General features: G+C 35.4%; 2 protein-coding genes across 4 annotated transcripts in view; both read right to left on the bottom strand.

Annotated features, from left to right (window-relative positions):
- IRSp53 (Insulin receptor substrate 53 kDa) overlaps positions 1 to 9,721 on the bottom strand; it is a 109,026-nt gene extending 99,305 nt beyond the window's left edge. Inside the window, exon 1 of one of the 2 annotated variants that reach the window (XM_011145733.3) lies at positions 9,532 to 9,721. The gene's annotated coding sequence lies outside the window, so the exon portion shown is untranslated. Of the gene's footprint in view, positions 1 to 2,405; positions 2,618 to 9,531 lie in introns of those variants that run through there. The other variant, XM_011145732.2, reaches the window with a different exon arrangement.
- Positions 9,722 to 11,365: 1,644 nt separating this feature from the next.
- On the bottom strand, positions 11,366 to 14,182 carry RpS9 (ribosomal protein S9). 2 transcript variants are annotated; one of them, XR_003112805.1, is made up of 5 exons: positions 14,018 to 14,182; positions 13,118 to 13,356; positions 12,654 to 12,840; positions 11,705 to 11,912; positions 11,481 to 11,600 (listed from the first exon to the last, which is right to left on the bottom strand). XR_003112805.1 is itself a non-coding variant. In XM_011145738.3 (4 exons), the coding sequence occupies exons 2-4, from the start codon at positions 13,338 to 13,340 to the stop codon at positions 11,429 to 11,431; spliced, it is 582 nt and encodes a 193-aa protein (XP_011144040.1). In that variant the 5' UTR covers positions 13,341 to 13,356; positions 14,018 to 14,182; the 3' UTR covers positions 11,366 to 11,428. The 2 variants fall into 2 exon arrangements, 1 of the variants encoding a protein (XP_011144040.1); XM_011145738.3 differs by lacking the exon at positions 11,705 to 11,912 and having other exon boundaries at positions 11,366 to 11,600.

Below are 14,182 nucleotides of genomic sequence, written 5' to 3'. Positions count from 1 at the left end.
CTGCAATAACCGAGTGACAACGAGAGTCCGCACGTTTGCGCGTCGTAAATGAAGAAAAGCTGCAGCACATCGGCGCGAACGGACGCGGGTCTAAGGGAAAGAAATTTATATTGTGACGGAAATCACGCGGTAAAGAGTTAACGACGAATTACGAGCTGCAACGGAAGCCCCCGGTATCACCCCCGTGAATTATCTGTCGCTTTGCTGAGGACATAAATTTCGATTTGCAGCTGACACTCGGTACCGTTCAATACCTGGCTTGCGCTTATTTTTTACAGCTCCGATAATTCCACGACCGGGCGAAATGGACCGACGACCATTTTGCACGTGCGACTTTAAGAGAGACATGACGAAACAGAAGGAAAAAATATGAAGAGACGGGAGAAAGAAAAAGAAGAAAGAAAAGGGAGAAATGAAATCCGGGAGAAGAGTCCCATTGCGACGCGGAATCGCTCACGGATGATTTCCGTCGATGAAATATTCATAATTTAATATGTCCTTGCTCTTTTCGTTTCACCTCTCTTTCTCTCTTTAAGCGGAATAGCCGCGAGATGAAATATTCATCCTCGGGATGACGATGATGTCGATTCGAGAAAATGCGCGCAGCGCGTCATTGATTTCCTCGCCAGTGACACGAACGGAATTCTTGACGCTATTTTCCGCGCTTTGTTTCGCACGAGAGACGCGATTTCTCTTTAATCTTCCGATTGTCTTACTTAATATTGAAATTTTCTTTTCCATTCGTCTCGATCCCATCAATATGACTCCTTCGTTACATGATATATATATATATATATATGAGAAAAAGTTTTCTCTATCTGTAAGTTTTAATGAAATTCTTCAACTGTTTTCTTCGCGGATAAAATGTTGTTTAGAATGAACATGCAGGATGTTCGACCATCCATTAAGGTTCCCTCGATATTCGTGTCGTGATTTCGAAACTTCCTCTGAGGTATCCCGCTACGCGATGTTTCTATTTACATTTTACGCAATTTTCGATTTTCCGATTCGTCTCGCGGAAATACGTATTTCCGGACTCGTTAAATTCGCAATGCCGGCGTTACTTCGCAAATATCCGGCCATCGACGGGACTCTTTCGCCAATACGAGATATTTCACGCGTAAACTCACATACGATTCGTTCGCATTTCACGAGGCTCTAAATTCGCCACGTATTTTCCGCGTGCGTTCTCTCTCTGGCGACAGACTGAAATTTCGGCATTTCGCTCTCGCGCGACTCTTATGGAAATAATTTCAAGGATCTTACAAGGTCGTAAACATCCTGCTTACAAAACATCATGAGACACAAGCTTAATAACTATTGTCGCGGTCGCTCACACATAGAATGGTTCGAGAGAAAACCGCAATATTTGCGGAACACAAATTTAAGGCGAGAACGTTTCTACAGGTTCCCGCATACTGCGGAGAAGGAGAAATGCTGCATTAATATTTGTTCACTTAATTTAACCAATACATGTCTACAATTATCTTTCTAAATTAACCTTATTAATTCCATCTATCTTTTCATATCCTTACACTGAGAAAAAATTGTATTAAAATTAAACAAATATTTGTTCGAATACGACTGTGAATATATTTATTCAAATTAAGCGACTAATTTCTAAAATGAAATACAGAGGTTCTCTGAATGTAAACTTTTTTCTTGAATTTTAGAAAATAATTGCTTAATTTAAATAAATATATTCACAGTCGTATTTGAACAAATATTCGTTTAATTTTAATGCAATTCTTTCTCAGTATATCGACCGTATTATTTACTAAGTATTTATAAATTATGAAGAATAACAAAAACTTTCTTGAATTTTAAGCTAAATTTTAAACTATACTAAAATTAATGGTATATATTGACATTTTACAACTTATTTTGACTATGTATATATATATATATAATTTGTTATCGCTATTATTTATATTAAATATGCACTTTCCTTTGCATAATTTGTAAATTGTCATAACAAAGTGATAATCTGGGCAATTAATAGTAATATAAATGTAATAATACAAATGTAAAATATATAACAATAAAACAGCACAAAATATATTTCTTGTATAAAAGTAAAACTGCTCGAGACGGACGCGCTTCTCGCACGAGCCGTTTTATTTACTTTGCCACATTACGTAAAGAACTATTACAGTTTTCTCTTGAATTATACCAGAGATCAGAAATCTATATATAAAAAAAAAAGAACAATAGAAAATAAGTATAAAATCAGCAATTGTAACTTTTCCAATTATTCAATTTTTACTTTTCGATCTGTAATTTTATTTATTTTACTACGTATATACGTATCGCACAAGTTATCATCATTCTCAATAATCTTGAAATTTGTTTTGAATCTGACACTCGAATTTTAAGGCCTAATTCCGGCAGTCCGCAGGACTCACCTGAGATCCTGCAAAGATCGACGGATCCAGATCAGGGGAAGACTATCGAATTGCCGGACGAGACTGTCGAAGACACTTCTCGAGAGAAGGCTTCGGAAAACGCAGTGCGGACAATCGGGGAAGACGGAGCACCTCGCGAGCGATCGGATACGAAGACGACACACTCAAATCGACGCGCGCGAGACTACTGAGCAGTGCCACGAACTGCCGAGCGAACGGCCTCTCGGCGCAGGTCGGTCGTCGCGCCGGTGAGCCGACAGCGCACAATCCAGTCGCTCGCAGGAATCGCCTCGGTTGTATTCATGTGTGAATAAGTGTATATGTATGTGTATCGCTGTTGAATTATACACTAAATTTATTAAACAGCGTAAATAATTTGTATATCATAATTAATTTATATATTTGTTCATACATAATTACTGAAAAGGAAAAAAACGGAAAAGATAAACGGAAAGCATAAAATTATCTCTGAAATATATAACCGTAACTCTTCAACTTGCCTTATTATTTGTTGGTGCTATTGTTTTCTGGAAGATCTTAATAAGTTTATAATCTATAAAAGCTGGACATTCACAAAAGTCTCCAATTCTCAAACTTACTAAGATTTCACAAACCAAGAAAAAGAGAAATTATTTGTTGTAGCGAAACTAAAATTACTCGCGGAAGGAAAATGTTTGTCTCAAGAATAAGATATAGAACTAAGAAATAAGATAAAAATAATAGATCTTCATAATTAGAGAATTGTTGGGCATCCTGAGAAAAAAAAGAATTTGAAATTCAATATTAATAAAAGTTTCAGATAATAATAATTATCGTAAATCTACCGAGAAATTTTCCAGTCATTTTTGATAAACGGACTAACTTGTCGCTTTTGTCTGCTACACGGAGAACGCGATGTCAATAAAAGAAATTATTTACCAACTGACAGTGTATCGTCGTCCTGGCTCTGTTTTTACTTTGTATACTTTCCCCTAGAGATGTGCGAACTGTTCGAATTCGAATCGAATCGAATCGAATCGAATGTAATTCAATTCAATTCGAATCCGAATAATTCGAAAATTTCGAATCGCGAAAATTCGAATACGAATCAAATACATTAGCGTTTGCGCGTATCAGCTACAAAACGGGCTATCTGGACCTACACAGTTAAAAACATTTCGTACTTTTGTTAAAATTATTTGTGTGTAGAAAGTTTTGTGTTAAATTTCTTACACAGTCGTGTGTTAATTTAACATATCGTTGTTCTGTTACCTAGACTTTCTTGTGTTAAATTAAGATTATCTATTTTCAAGTGTTAAAATGACAAGTATTAAAATAACACAATTTATATGTAAATGCATGAATTCTTGCTATGACATATTTTATATGTTGAAGTCAATACCTAAAATGTGTTACTTTCCTCATTATAATAGTTATCATGTGTAAAATGTATAATATTAATATTTCTGGTATGTGAAGATTGGATTTTTAACACATAGATTATGTCAATCTAACATTTTCATTTCATTAAATCATAAATCATTACTTTTCCCAAATGTTGGAGTAACATTCATTGTATGTCAATTTAACACAAACTGTAATTCTTGATTCATGATTCTGTAATTCGGCATTCAAATGTTTAATTTTTGTGTTAATTTTTTACATATTATGTGTGTTATTTTTTAACATATTTGCTGTATGTTAAATTAACACATAAATGAGAGTGGATAATTTGAAATACATGAAATATGTTAAATTTAACGCATCATTTCTTACAGTATATATATGTTTGAACCCTTAACTTGTAAGTAACTTAACTTATAATTAATAACTTAATTATAAATTACTTTAAATATTTAAATATATATTTTATTTTAAGATGATATTACAATATCAATATTCCTTTTTATATTAAAATCTTCTATCATTATTTGCATGTTTAATAGTCATGTTAAATTTTTAATGATTCGATTCGAATGAAATTTCATAGATTCGATTCGATTCGAATTCGAATTAAAAAAATGAGATTCGACATACAAACTCTTGATTCGCACATCTCTCCTTTCCATGTACATTCGTATAAAATATATAATTCCATTATAGAATTTATTATAATTTATATATCAAATGCTGCATACATATATTTTCTCTTTTAACGTATCAGCTAAAACCTATATTTCCCGACTGGTGAATTTTAAAGAGTTTATCGCGCAATTTATAGCCGACATTAACAACAAATTACTCCATAAAGTTTTAATCGAAAACGCAGCACCATTTAATTGAACTTTTCCTCTACAGCTTCCTCAGCCACAGAGGAGGAAGAGGGCAAGGGGGAATTCAATTAAAAGGTACAGTGCGCCTATGCTAATGTAAAGTTGAAATCTCGCGGTTTTATCTGGCGATAAACGCGGCTGCTTAGTTTTATCGTATTTAGTTTTATCAAATATGTGTGTGTGTATATGTGTGTGTGTGTGGATGTGGATGTGTAAATACATGAAAATATAATCGCGTGATTTAATATATTGTATACAGATACATAAATAGAGTGCTATATATCATCGCAGGTTAATAGCGTGCGCGAAGATTCGTTAAATTTACAGCATAAATCGAGTCTCTAATCATTCAGCGACTACGTATAGTTTTAAATCGGTTAATCAGACAGTGTGTGACACTAAAACGATAAAACTATACCCCGTATAAAGCGCGATGAAAGTACTCGATATCGAAGGTGCAGCATCTGCCGTTACAATCGTATTCTCGCACGGACGACACGAAAGTGTCTCCCGACGAGTTTTCTCGCGTCGAGAGCGCATCTTCGACATAGCCGCGAGTTTATGGGGTCAACGACGAAAGGAGGACTTACGGTGGAATGTGGTAAAGGCCGGAATGAAGGTCGGAGACTACTATTACCGAGGGAACTCTACCAACGCGAACCGGTCGGTCGATCGGTCGGTCGGTCGGTCGGTCGGTCGGTCGGTCGGTCTGTCTGTCGGTCGACCAGCCGGCCGACCGGACTCTCCCGTTGGCCGTGTTTCCGATAATGGACTCGAAAATACGCAGCAGATCGAGAATTCCCGCGCCAATTTCCCCGCTCTCGATTCGCTCGCTCGCTTAACGGCGCTAATTAATTTTACAGAGCGCTCGTTGCGACTAATCGAAGCCGCTCGCCAAATTCTCCCATAAACAACCACAACGGCCAGAAGGGTGGCGGCGGCGGCGGCGGCGGCGGATGTTGACCGGTGTGTTTCATTATTTTTGCGATTACTTTAGTCAAACAGACTGGTGATCAATTAAACGTCATCGTCTCGATCATTTTGTTCCTCTATCATTCGTTAGCCATCTATTAGTAGTCTAAGAATCATAATCGCTAATCACTACTCGGGGATTAACCTTCTAAGTCCGTGAGATGACTATAGTCATCGCTACATGATACTCCTCAGAAAGTAGTGCGATGCTTTAAGGCATCGCGAAGTTATTCGCGAAGATTTTCATAAAGCAATATATATTTTTCTTTATCTTTTTATTCCAATATTTAAGTCTTTATGTATAATTTTGTTTTGTATAGAGAATATGCTCGACTTGCTGGGAATTGGAGTTAAGGAAAAATTCGTCCGCAAAGGGTTAACCATCGCAATTTGATCGGACTTTTGCCAATCTCGAAATAGAATTAGCAGTATTCAGCAGTTTACGCTCTCAATTATTCACGACGAATTCGGAGAATTTTTCGATACACGGTGGCGAGAATTCCTTGAAACTTTAATTGCGAAAAATTGAATTTAATTACGAATCGCGCGAGTACACGAAGAGAAGAAAATAAAAAAAAATGTCGATATATATGGCATTCATCCGCTTCGTCATAGCAATCATCGTTCAATTTCCTGTTTTCTGTTCGTTTGCCGTTGGTAGTTTTTAGATTTTTTGAAAGCGCAATGAAAAATAGCTGTCAAATTGGCATACATCTCAAATTATATTGAAATACTATCGGCGTCACCGGGATATAACAATTTTTACGTTTAACAGATAAAAATCCGAAATCACGAAAACTTCTTATTTTCGCAAACGATCCTTTAAAATCTTTCAAAATTTGAAATAACATGAAATATTGTACATGTTTAAGGGGCGAATTACATGCAGAGCAGACTGTTTTTAAGGCCATCCTTATGAATTTTTTTAACAGAAATCAGGTAGGATCAATGGACTTGAAATTATCACAGTATATTCATTAATATAAAATAAATATAAAATATAAAATATAAAATCAAAATATAAAATAAATTTGTTACTATCTATATGAAAAGTACACATAAAACTTTAAACGCGTTTATCTGGAAACACCATTTTCTTAAACTGTCGACACGATTACGCAAAAACTACTGAACTGAATAATTTGAAATTTTTATACAATATACAATAGACATGTAGTTTTCGCCCCTACCTCGAACACAGTTATACTTTATTTTATTCATTTTTCTTAAACATGATTACAAGTTGAGAAAAATGTTCGATACTTTTTTTGTACAGTCATTATTTTTCCAAACTTGGCTTCACTGCCTTCATTTTGGTACGGGATACAATGGCAATTTGTATGCTGTTTTGTTGCTGTTGTATGAATTTTTAAAATCTTTCTCATGTTTTAGTTTCAGAGTAGTGAAAGGCCCGGAATTATGTCGACAGCAAACATAGAGCTCGCAAACGGATAACTGCATTTTTATCTATAATTACAAACTGGATCGGTTTTTGTGATTCAATAAAATTTATTTTATACTTTGAACATTCATGAATACACTGTGAAAATTTCAAGTCTATCAATTTTACCGTTTCTGTTAAAAAAATTCGTAAAAATAGCCTTGAAAACGGCCTTCCGCATGTAATTCCCTTCTTAAATATACAATATTTCATCTTTTCTTCGATTTTCTAAAGATCATTCAATATTCAATAAATTCACCAATTACTATGATAACTATAATATTATGTGATATTATGTGATTATTAGGATTACTATGATATTATGAAGGATCATCAAAGTTATTTATTCTTGTCGTGTTTGAAGGAATGAGTGAAAGAGAGAGTCTCTTTATGCAAAATCAATCATCAAGATTTATCAAGATTCGAGCGTCAATATTTGCAGCGTCCACGTAAAATCGAGCTCGTTACTTTTGCACCAAGCTGTACTATATTAAATATGAATCAAGAGTCTATTTTAGCGAATTGAGAATAATTTCCCTCTAGACCGGTCACTTGTCACGGCGAACGCAGCGCGGAAATTTCCGCGTTGTTTACGGAAATTCAGGCACGTTCTCCGGCGGCGAATCGTAATTCAGGATTCCCTCCTTGCATTATTTATGCTTGCATGCAAATACGTGCGCTCGTTCCCGCTCGCGCTCACGTTATGAATGACCCGGACGATACGTGCTAAGTACCGTTGAGCGCGGAAAATAATCCGCTTCTAGAAATCGCATTTACGCAGGATTAATTATCAATGGAGGGTGTCAGGGGAGAACATTTTAATCGCTCGCTACTCGACTCTCGCCGGTCCCTCGAAAAGGGACACGTCCTACGAAATCTTAAGATTAGCATCGCGCGTTACGAGAGTGCGCTTGAATGGAATCGATATTTCAGCGTATCCTACCGGGATACGTCCCTACAAAATAGCGAGGAGAAGGAAAACTTCGGAAATCCGGCTCGGTTGCCTTCGCAACGTCGTCGTCGTCGTCGTCGTCGTCGTCGTCGTCGTCGTCGTCGTCGTCGTCGTCGTCGTCGTCGTCGTCGTCGTCGTCGTCGTCGTCGTCGTCGTCGTCGTCGGGACGTCGCGACGCGTGTGGCCGTGCATGCGTCTCCAAAAAAGTAAATAAGCCGTGAAATATTGCACGCTCGCGACGAAGCGGAAGGGCGAGGGTGGCCCTATTATCCATCACGGAGACTGTCACAGCCCCACGCGGGATAAAGTCGGTGAAGTATCTCGCCGAGACGTTAGCCCTCGATACGTCGAAGGGCAAGACGACGTTCGATTACGTCCCCTTGCTGCCGAATAAAAAGGATCCGACGCGATTCGGCCCGTAATCTCTCTTTCTCTATTCCCCGCTCTTTTTGTCCTCACCCTCTGCATTTCGAGAATTTCGGGGAAGAAAGACACAAAAATTCTCAAAGGACGAGTGGCGCGTAATAGCCGTATGTTAGCCGAACAACGCGATCAATTGCTTATTTTATTTATGTTACGATGAAAGACGCCATTTATCCGCACGAGCTGAGAGAGCGAAACTGTTGCCGATTGTTCGCATGAAGCCTTTGGATGGAATAGAACGTAATGTACATAATAATAAACAAACAAAAGAATAGAAATACGATATGTACAATAATAATGTATTAGGTCGGTGCAAAAATAATTGCAATTTTTACGTATCCGATATAAAGATGCGTATATCAGTTAAAAGTTATTTATATTTATTAAATAAAGACCAAAATAAAGACCATTGTAGTCTGCACAGATTTCTCCCAACGGAAAACAAGTTTGTTTATTCCTACAAGATAGAATTCTGGAAAAAATAATGGTAACTACAAAAATCGACGCCAAACTTAAAATAATAAAAACCGCAATTATTTTTGTACTAACCTAATAGCTTAAATATATATAGAAATTAAAGATTTCTTTGTTTATACGTTCTAATATAAATCCACAAGTGAATTAACATTCGGCTAATCGGTATTCGCCGTACAATTGACATTGTACTGTATTATTACTTATTCCAATTACTGTTTAATTAAAACGATATTTTGACAAGAGAGAGAAAGAAAGAGAGGGAGAGAGGGAGAGAGAGAGAGAGAGAGAGAGAGAGAGAGAGAGAGAGAAAGAGATGTTGCGTAATATCACATCTACGTAAATATTTCATGTAACATTCGATATTTACTCAATATTAATAGCTAGCTAATGAGGAATAATATATATTAATTGTATCTAATAAATACTAGTTGAGCGGAATGAAAGTTATACATACCGAAGTAGATAAACCTTACTTCTTTTTATATCACCTTATTTCGTCACCATTTTGAGAGAAACAAAAACGCATGAAAATTTGAAAAATGCAGATGACGCAAAGAGAGAGAGATACAATTTAAACAACAATAGAACATTATGAATATATTGACTCACCACAAGTTGTCATAGGCTATCTTAAGCTCGCATCCTTCGATGCCTTCGCCAGCAAGGTCAGTTGATCCTGGGAAGTAAAGAGACTACACACGCTTATTCGTATGTACCAATTGATCCCGCGTCGTTCGATTTACATGTCGATGTAGTTGATCACGCGCAAGATTCGCGTGTGATCGATCGAAAAACACACAATAAGCACGAACGTTTTCGCGACACAACGGATCATCCGAGGAACGGCGCGAACTGCGAACCGTTCACGTTCGGATGGTCACGTGACGCCTCGCGCATTTGTATTTACTTCACGTCAGTTAAAAGCGCGCAAATCGAACAACCAATTTATTATAAGTCACGCACAATTATGTATCTTTCATATTCTTATCATACAATTAACGTTAAATATGTGGTGTCAATATATTAGAAATATTTAAAGGAAACAAATAGTTAAATAGCATGATATAGTAAAGAACAACATATCTTGGAAATATTTTTCGAAATGACTTAAACTTTCATAATTTATCTTGTATTTTTTCTTCTTTTATTCCTACCAATTCGCATCTCTATTTTTTATCCAAACTAAATATCTACGTTAATAAAAAATTATATTTGTATGATTAATATTCGTAATTCTTATCTTATTCTAATGTTTCTTGCATATTAAAATTAAGTATGTAGTCTAGTTAATACGATGCAAAATGAATTATTTATTATTCTGCAACGAAAAAAATACTTGCATAATAAAAAAGCATGATACGTTGAAAACGTTAAATGAGAGAGCAGTTTTGCTGACAAAGTTCGATATTCCTCGACTTCAAAGGATAACTTCAACGACGCATCTTGCAAGTTTTTCTTTGCCTTCTTGCAAGTTTTCTGGTGCCTTTTACGAACTCTCTGAACGTCGCTCAGAGTATTCGGCATCTCTAATGGAGGATGACACGCGTTGGCAGATATTTAATGGTCCAGTAGTTGCGCTTTTAAAGATCCACACCTTTTCAAAATCACCTTTTCAACTCGAAGAAATATCGAGTGTAGATTCGAAACATATTTTTCCTCATACTAGTCAGTATATTCTCGAAAAATATAAAAATATATTCCCACGTTGTAATTTTTAAATGTCGCGATAAAGTAATGCTTAATAAATGCTTAATAAACACAAGAACATAATACAGAATCTTTATTTTATATGAAACTTCTTCGAAAGGATATTTTTTGTTTCTTTTCCAACAAATATTTTGGTCATATAATTTTGTTGTTCTATCGGCATTCTATATAACATCGTTAAACTATTGACTTTACGCTAAAAAAGCAAATTCTATATTATCAAGCGTAGGAATACAAACCGTTTCCCTTATTTAATTATGATAATCTTAAGCATTGCCACTTCTTTAACAACTTTGGAGAAAAATGTGAAAAAAAAATAACTTAGAATATATAAAAATCTTTTTATATTTCTCCACACTCTCTTAAAAAATTTGTGTCAATTATGTGATTACTCGTAAATCGCTAAACAGTCAATTAACCACTTGATTCAATCCTTTGTAGACCTAACCATCGAAGCTCAAGAAAGAATAGGATCAAAAACAGGAAAGCTAGATATTCAACCAACTCTTCAAGCCAGAGATTCGAAAAGAGAGGATAGAAACAAAAGGAAGACTGAAGGAAGATGAAATGAACAAACGTCTAAACACTCAAAATCAGGCACCGTTCTTCGGTGAAGAGAAAGGGTACATCTAACATCTGATTTGTTGGATTCTTAGACTTTGGAATACAGAAAAGGACAAGAAGTAACGATTTTACAGGAGATGCAGAATATTGAAGAAAAAAGAAAAGGAAACAGTCAATTACAAACGTCGCATATTTATTTGGACAATAAAATCGCAACGGCGACAACAGAAATCGCTTAATCCTCTTCCTCTTCCGGCGCAGCACCACCGCTTCCCTTCCTCAGGTTCTTCCTCTTGACGCGGCCAGGCCTGCCGCCACCGAAGGGCGACTTGAGCGAGAAGTCGATGTGTTTTTGTGAATCCAATCGTACGATGAACGATGGTATATTCACCACCTGCTTGCGCACTCTGCAAAACGGAGAAACCGCCGTTGTATCATTGGTTGCCTTTCTAGGCAAATGTTGTTGAACCATCACATTGACGATTCTATAGTAGAAAGACAAAAACTCTACCGCAGCCTCCTCATGTTCTCGATTTCTTTTTCTCGACGAGCACGAAAGATCTCAATAGATCAACAGACGTTAAGTACCAGTGAACGGTACTTAAGTGGCCTGCGCGAATGAAAAACGTTTCGTTAAATTAACGACTGTGAGCTCGAATTCCAGACCCAACACAAACGGTCAACCGGGACTAATCGACCAAGTGTAATCGTCCTGATACCTGAGCAGCAGAATTCTTTTATCATCTTGCCTTGTAAAAGTCTTCCTGTATATTAATACAAATCTACCAAAATTCCAGAAATGTCTCATTTGAATTGTGAAACTCTTGACATTTGGACATAAATGTGAAACCACAAGAACCACTTTCAGACACTTTGATCTTTTATAAAAATGTTGCAAATAGAATACGGGAAATAATTATCAAATTACAAATTCTGAATATTATTTTGAAATATTATGGTTTTCTCTATTTTTATCTTAAATTAAATATAATATAATTAAATTAAATATAGCAAATAAAATATTGTTTACTAATATGGAATATGGAGAACTAATATGGAGTACATAAAATTGTAGCATGGTAAGAACCCGACAAAGGAACCAATCTCTCCATCGGTGATTAAACCAAGCTTTTAATCTTGCCTTAAAGATTAGAAATGAGCCGTAAAAATAATTCGGCCATTTCTTGCCCAGTTTTTAAGGCATTCGATGTCACGCTTCTAAATTATGCTTCAATGGAAAAAAATCCTGTTCAAGTTCAAATTAAAAACAAAAGAAAAACTATTTCATTTCATAAATTATTCTTTTTCTTCAGCAATAAACTTGTACTTCCTCTATTTTCCTTTCAAGATATATTTTCTATGAATGTATTTTCCTTCATATAATTTCATAAAATATATTTTATTTTCTTTCTAATAATATGGAAAGACATTTTCAGCAATTATTACAAATTATTACTTACCGAATGTGTCTCTGGCGAATAAGAACACGGGCATGATGAATGGACTTGGCTAAACCCATCTTAAATACTTGAGTCTGTAGACGTCGCTCCAAGAAGTCCTCAATTTTCAAGCCCAACACATAATCAAGCTTCATGTGACCTTCGTTCAACACACCAATTCTTACCAGACGACGTAACAAAGCATTTCCTGAAGAAATAATTTTGTGTTACAGTGCAAATATATAAATATTCCCTCTCATCAAATTATTTTTAAAGAAATATTTCAGTCTACGCTTACGTCTACAAAAATATTCAGACAAGAGGTGTCAGAAAAAATAGCGAATTCATCATATTCTTTTTTATAATTCCATGTTGATTTTCATATTAAAAAATGTTAAGAATTTATGTTAATTTTGTTACAAAAATAACTTCAATATTAATATAACAAAGATATTTTCTTATTATAATTTATACGCAAAACCAACCTTCAAAAAGACGCTTCGGGTCTTTTTCTTCTAATGTGAGCAATTCACGAGCTGCCTTGCGGATTTTCGCAAGGGTATATTTCACCCTCCATACCTCACGCTTATTTCGGAGTCCATACTCTCCAATGATACGCAATTCTTGGTCCAAACGAGCTTTCTCGTATGGCCTTCTGGGTGTAACATAGGTCTTGGAGAAGACCGATGGAATCCTTCCGTTCACCATGTTGGAAGATTGTTAACTGAAGAGATAATTTCCATATTATACATGATATACATTAAAATATAATTCTTTTTAATTTTTCAAATTCTTCAATTTTTTGCTCTCAAAGTAAATCTTGACAAATATTGGAAATGTTTAACAGTTTTTGATCGATTTTCAGCTTATACCATCATTTGCAATCTACGTTATAACATATATGTTGTTTTGAGAATCAATTTGAATATTATATTACTATTATTTGAAATAATATTATTTGAAAAGATTTTGTGTGGTGAATAAATAATTCTAGTAATGGTAAAAATATTAAACAATCCGAATAGAAATTTCAATATAAGGCGCATATCACATACAGCGCGGAACATGATAAGAAATAAAATAAATTAATCTTTGGATTTATTTTATTATTTTCACATATTTTCTGTGCTTAAAACTGAATATATATATATATAGAAAGAGATACATATAATAGATATAAATGAAAAGAACATCGGATAATTCCAAACTTCTGGAATATTCGCCACGTGGCCGCCATTTCATGAAGAACGAAAGTAATATTACGTAGGTAGTGAGAATATCGCAAACTTGTATGTGAAATCAACAAATAATGAATTATAGAATAATATTCGTAACAAATTACATCATTTCTGATTCCAATAATGTGATTCATATTTTATACTTACTTTTTGCCTTCTTGATTGTAAGAAGGGTCGTGAGAAACAACCTTCCGCCTCGACGAACACGATAGAAATGGCAGACCTGGGTTTGCACAGTGACGTGTACGGATTGGATCTTTCCTGCCTGAGCTGCGTTCTAAAATTCACTGCCAGTACTGAAAATCTATAGTA

This window comes from Harpegnathos saltator, unplaced genomic scaffold, assembly GCF_003227715.2.
Source record: "Harpegnathos saltator strain DR-91 unplaced genomic scaffold, Hsal_v8.6 scaffold202, whole genome shotgun sequence".
Lineage (NCBI taxonomy): Eukaryota > Metazoa > Arthropoda > Insecta > Hymenoptera > Formicidae > Harpegnathos > Harpegnathos saltator.
This window is presented reverse-complemented; position numbering and strand designations above follow the sequence as displayed.

What these genes read in the sequence shown, in the direction of transcription:
- RpS9 (XM_011145738.3), bottom strand. Translation starts at nt 13,340, where the DNA reads ATGGTGAACGGAAGGATTCCATCGGTCTTCTCCAAGACCTATGTTACA. An exon ending in CCCGAAGCGTCTTTTTGAAG is followed by an intron (nt 12,841 to 13,117) that starts GTTGGTTTTGCG and finishes TTATTTCTTCAG; the next exon opens with GAAATGCTTTGTTACGTCGT. An exon ending in ATTCGCCAGAGACACATTCG is followed by an intron (nt 11,601 to 12,653) that starts GTAAGTAATAAT and finishes TCCGTTTTGCAG; the next exon opens with AGTGCGCAAGCAGGTGGTGA.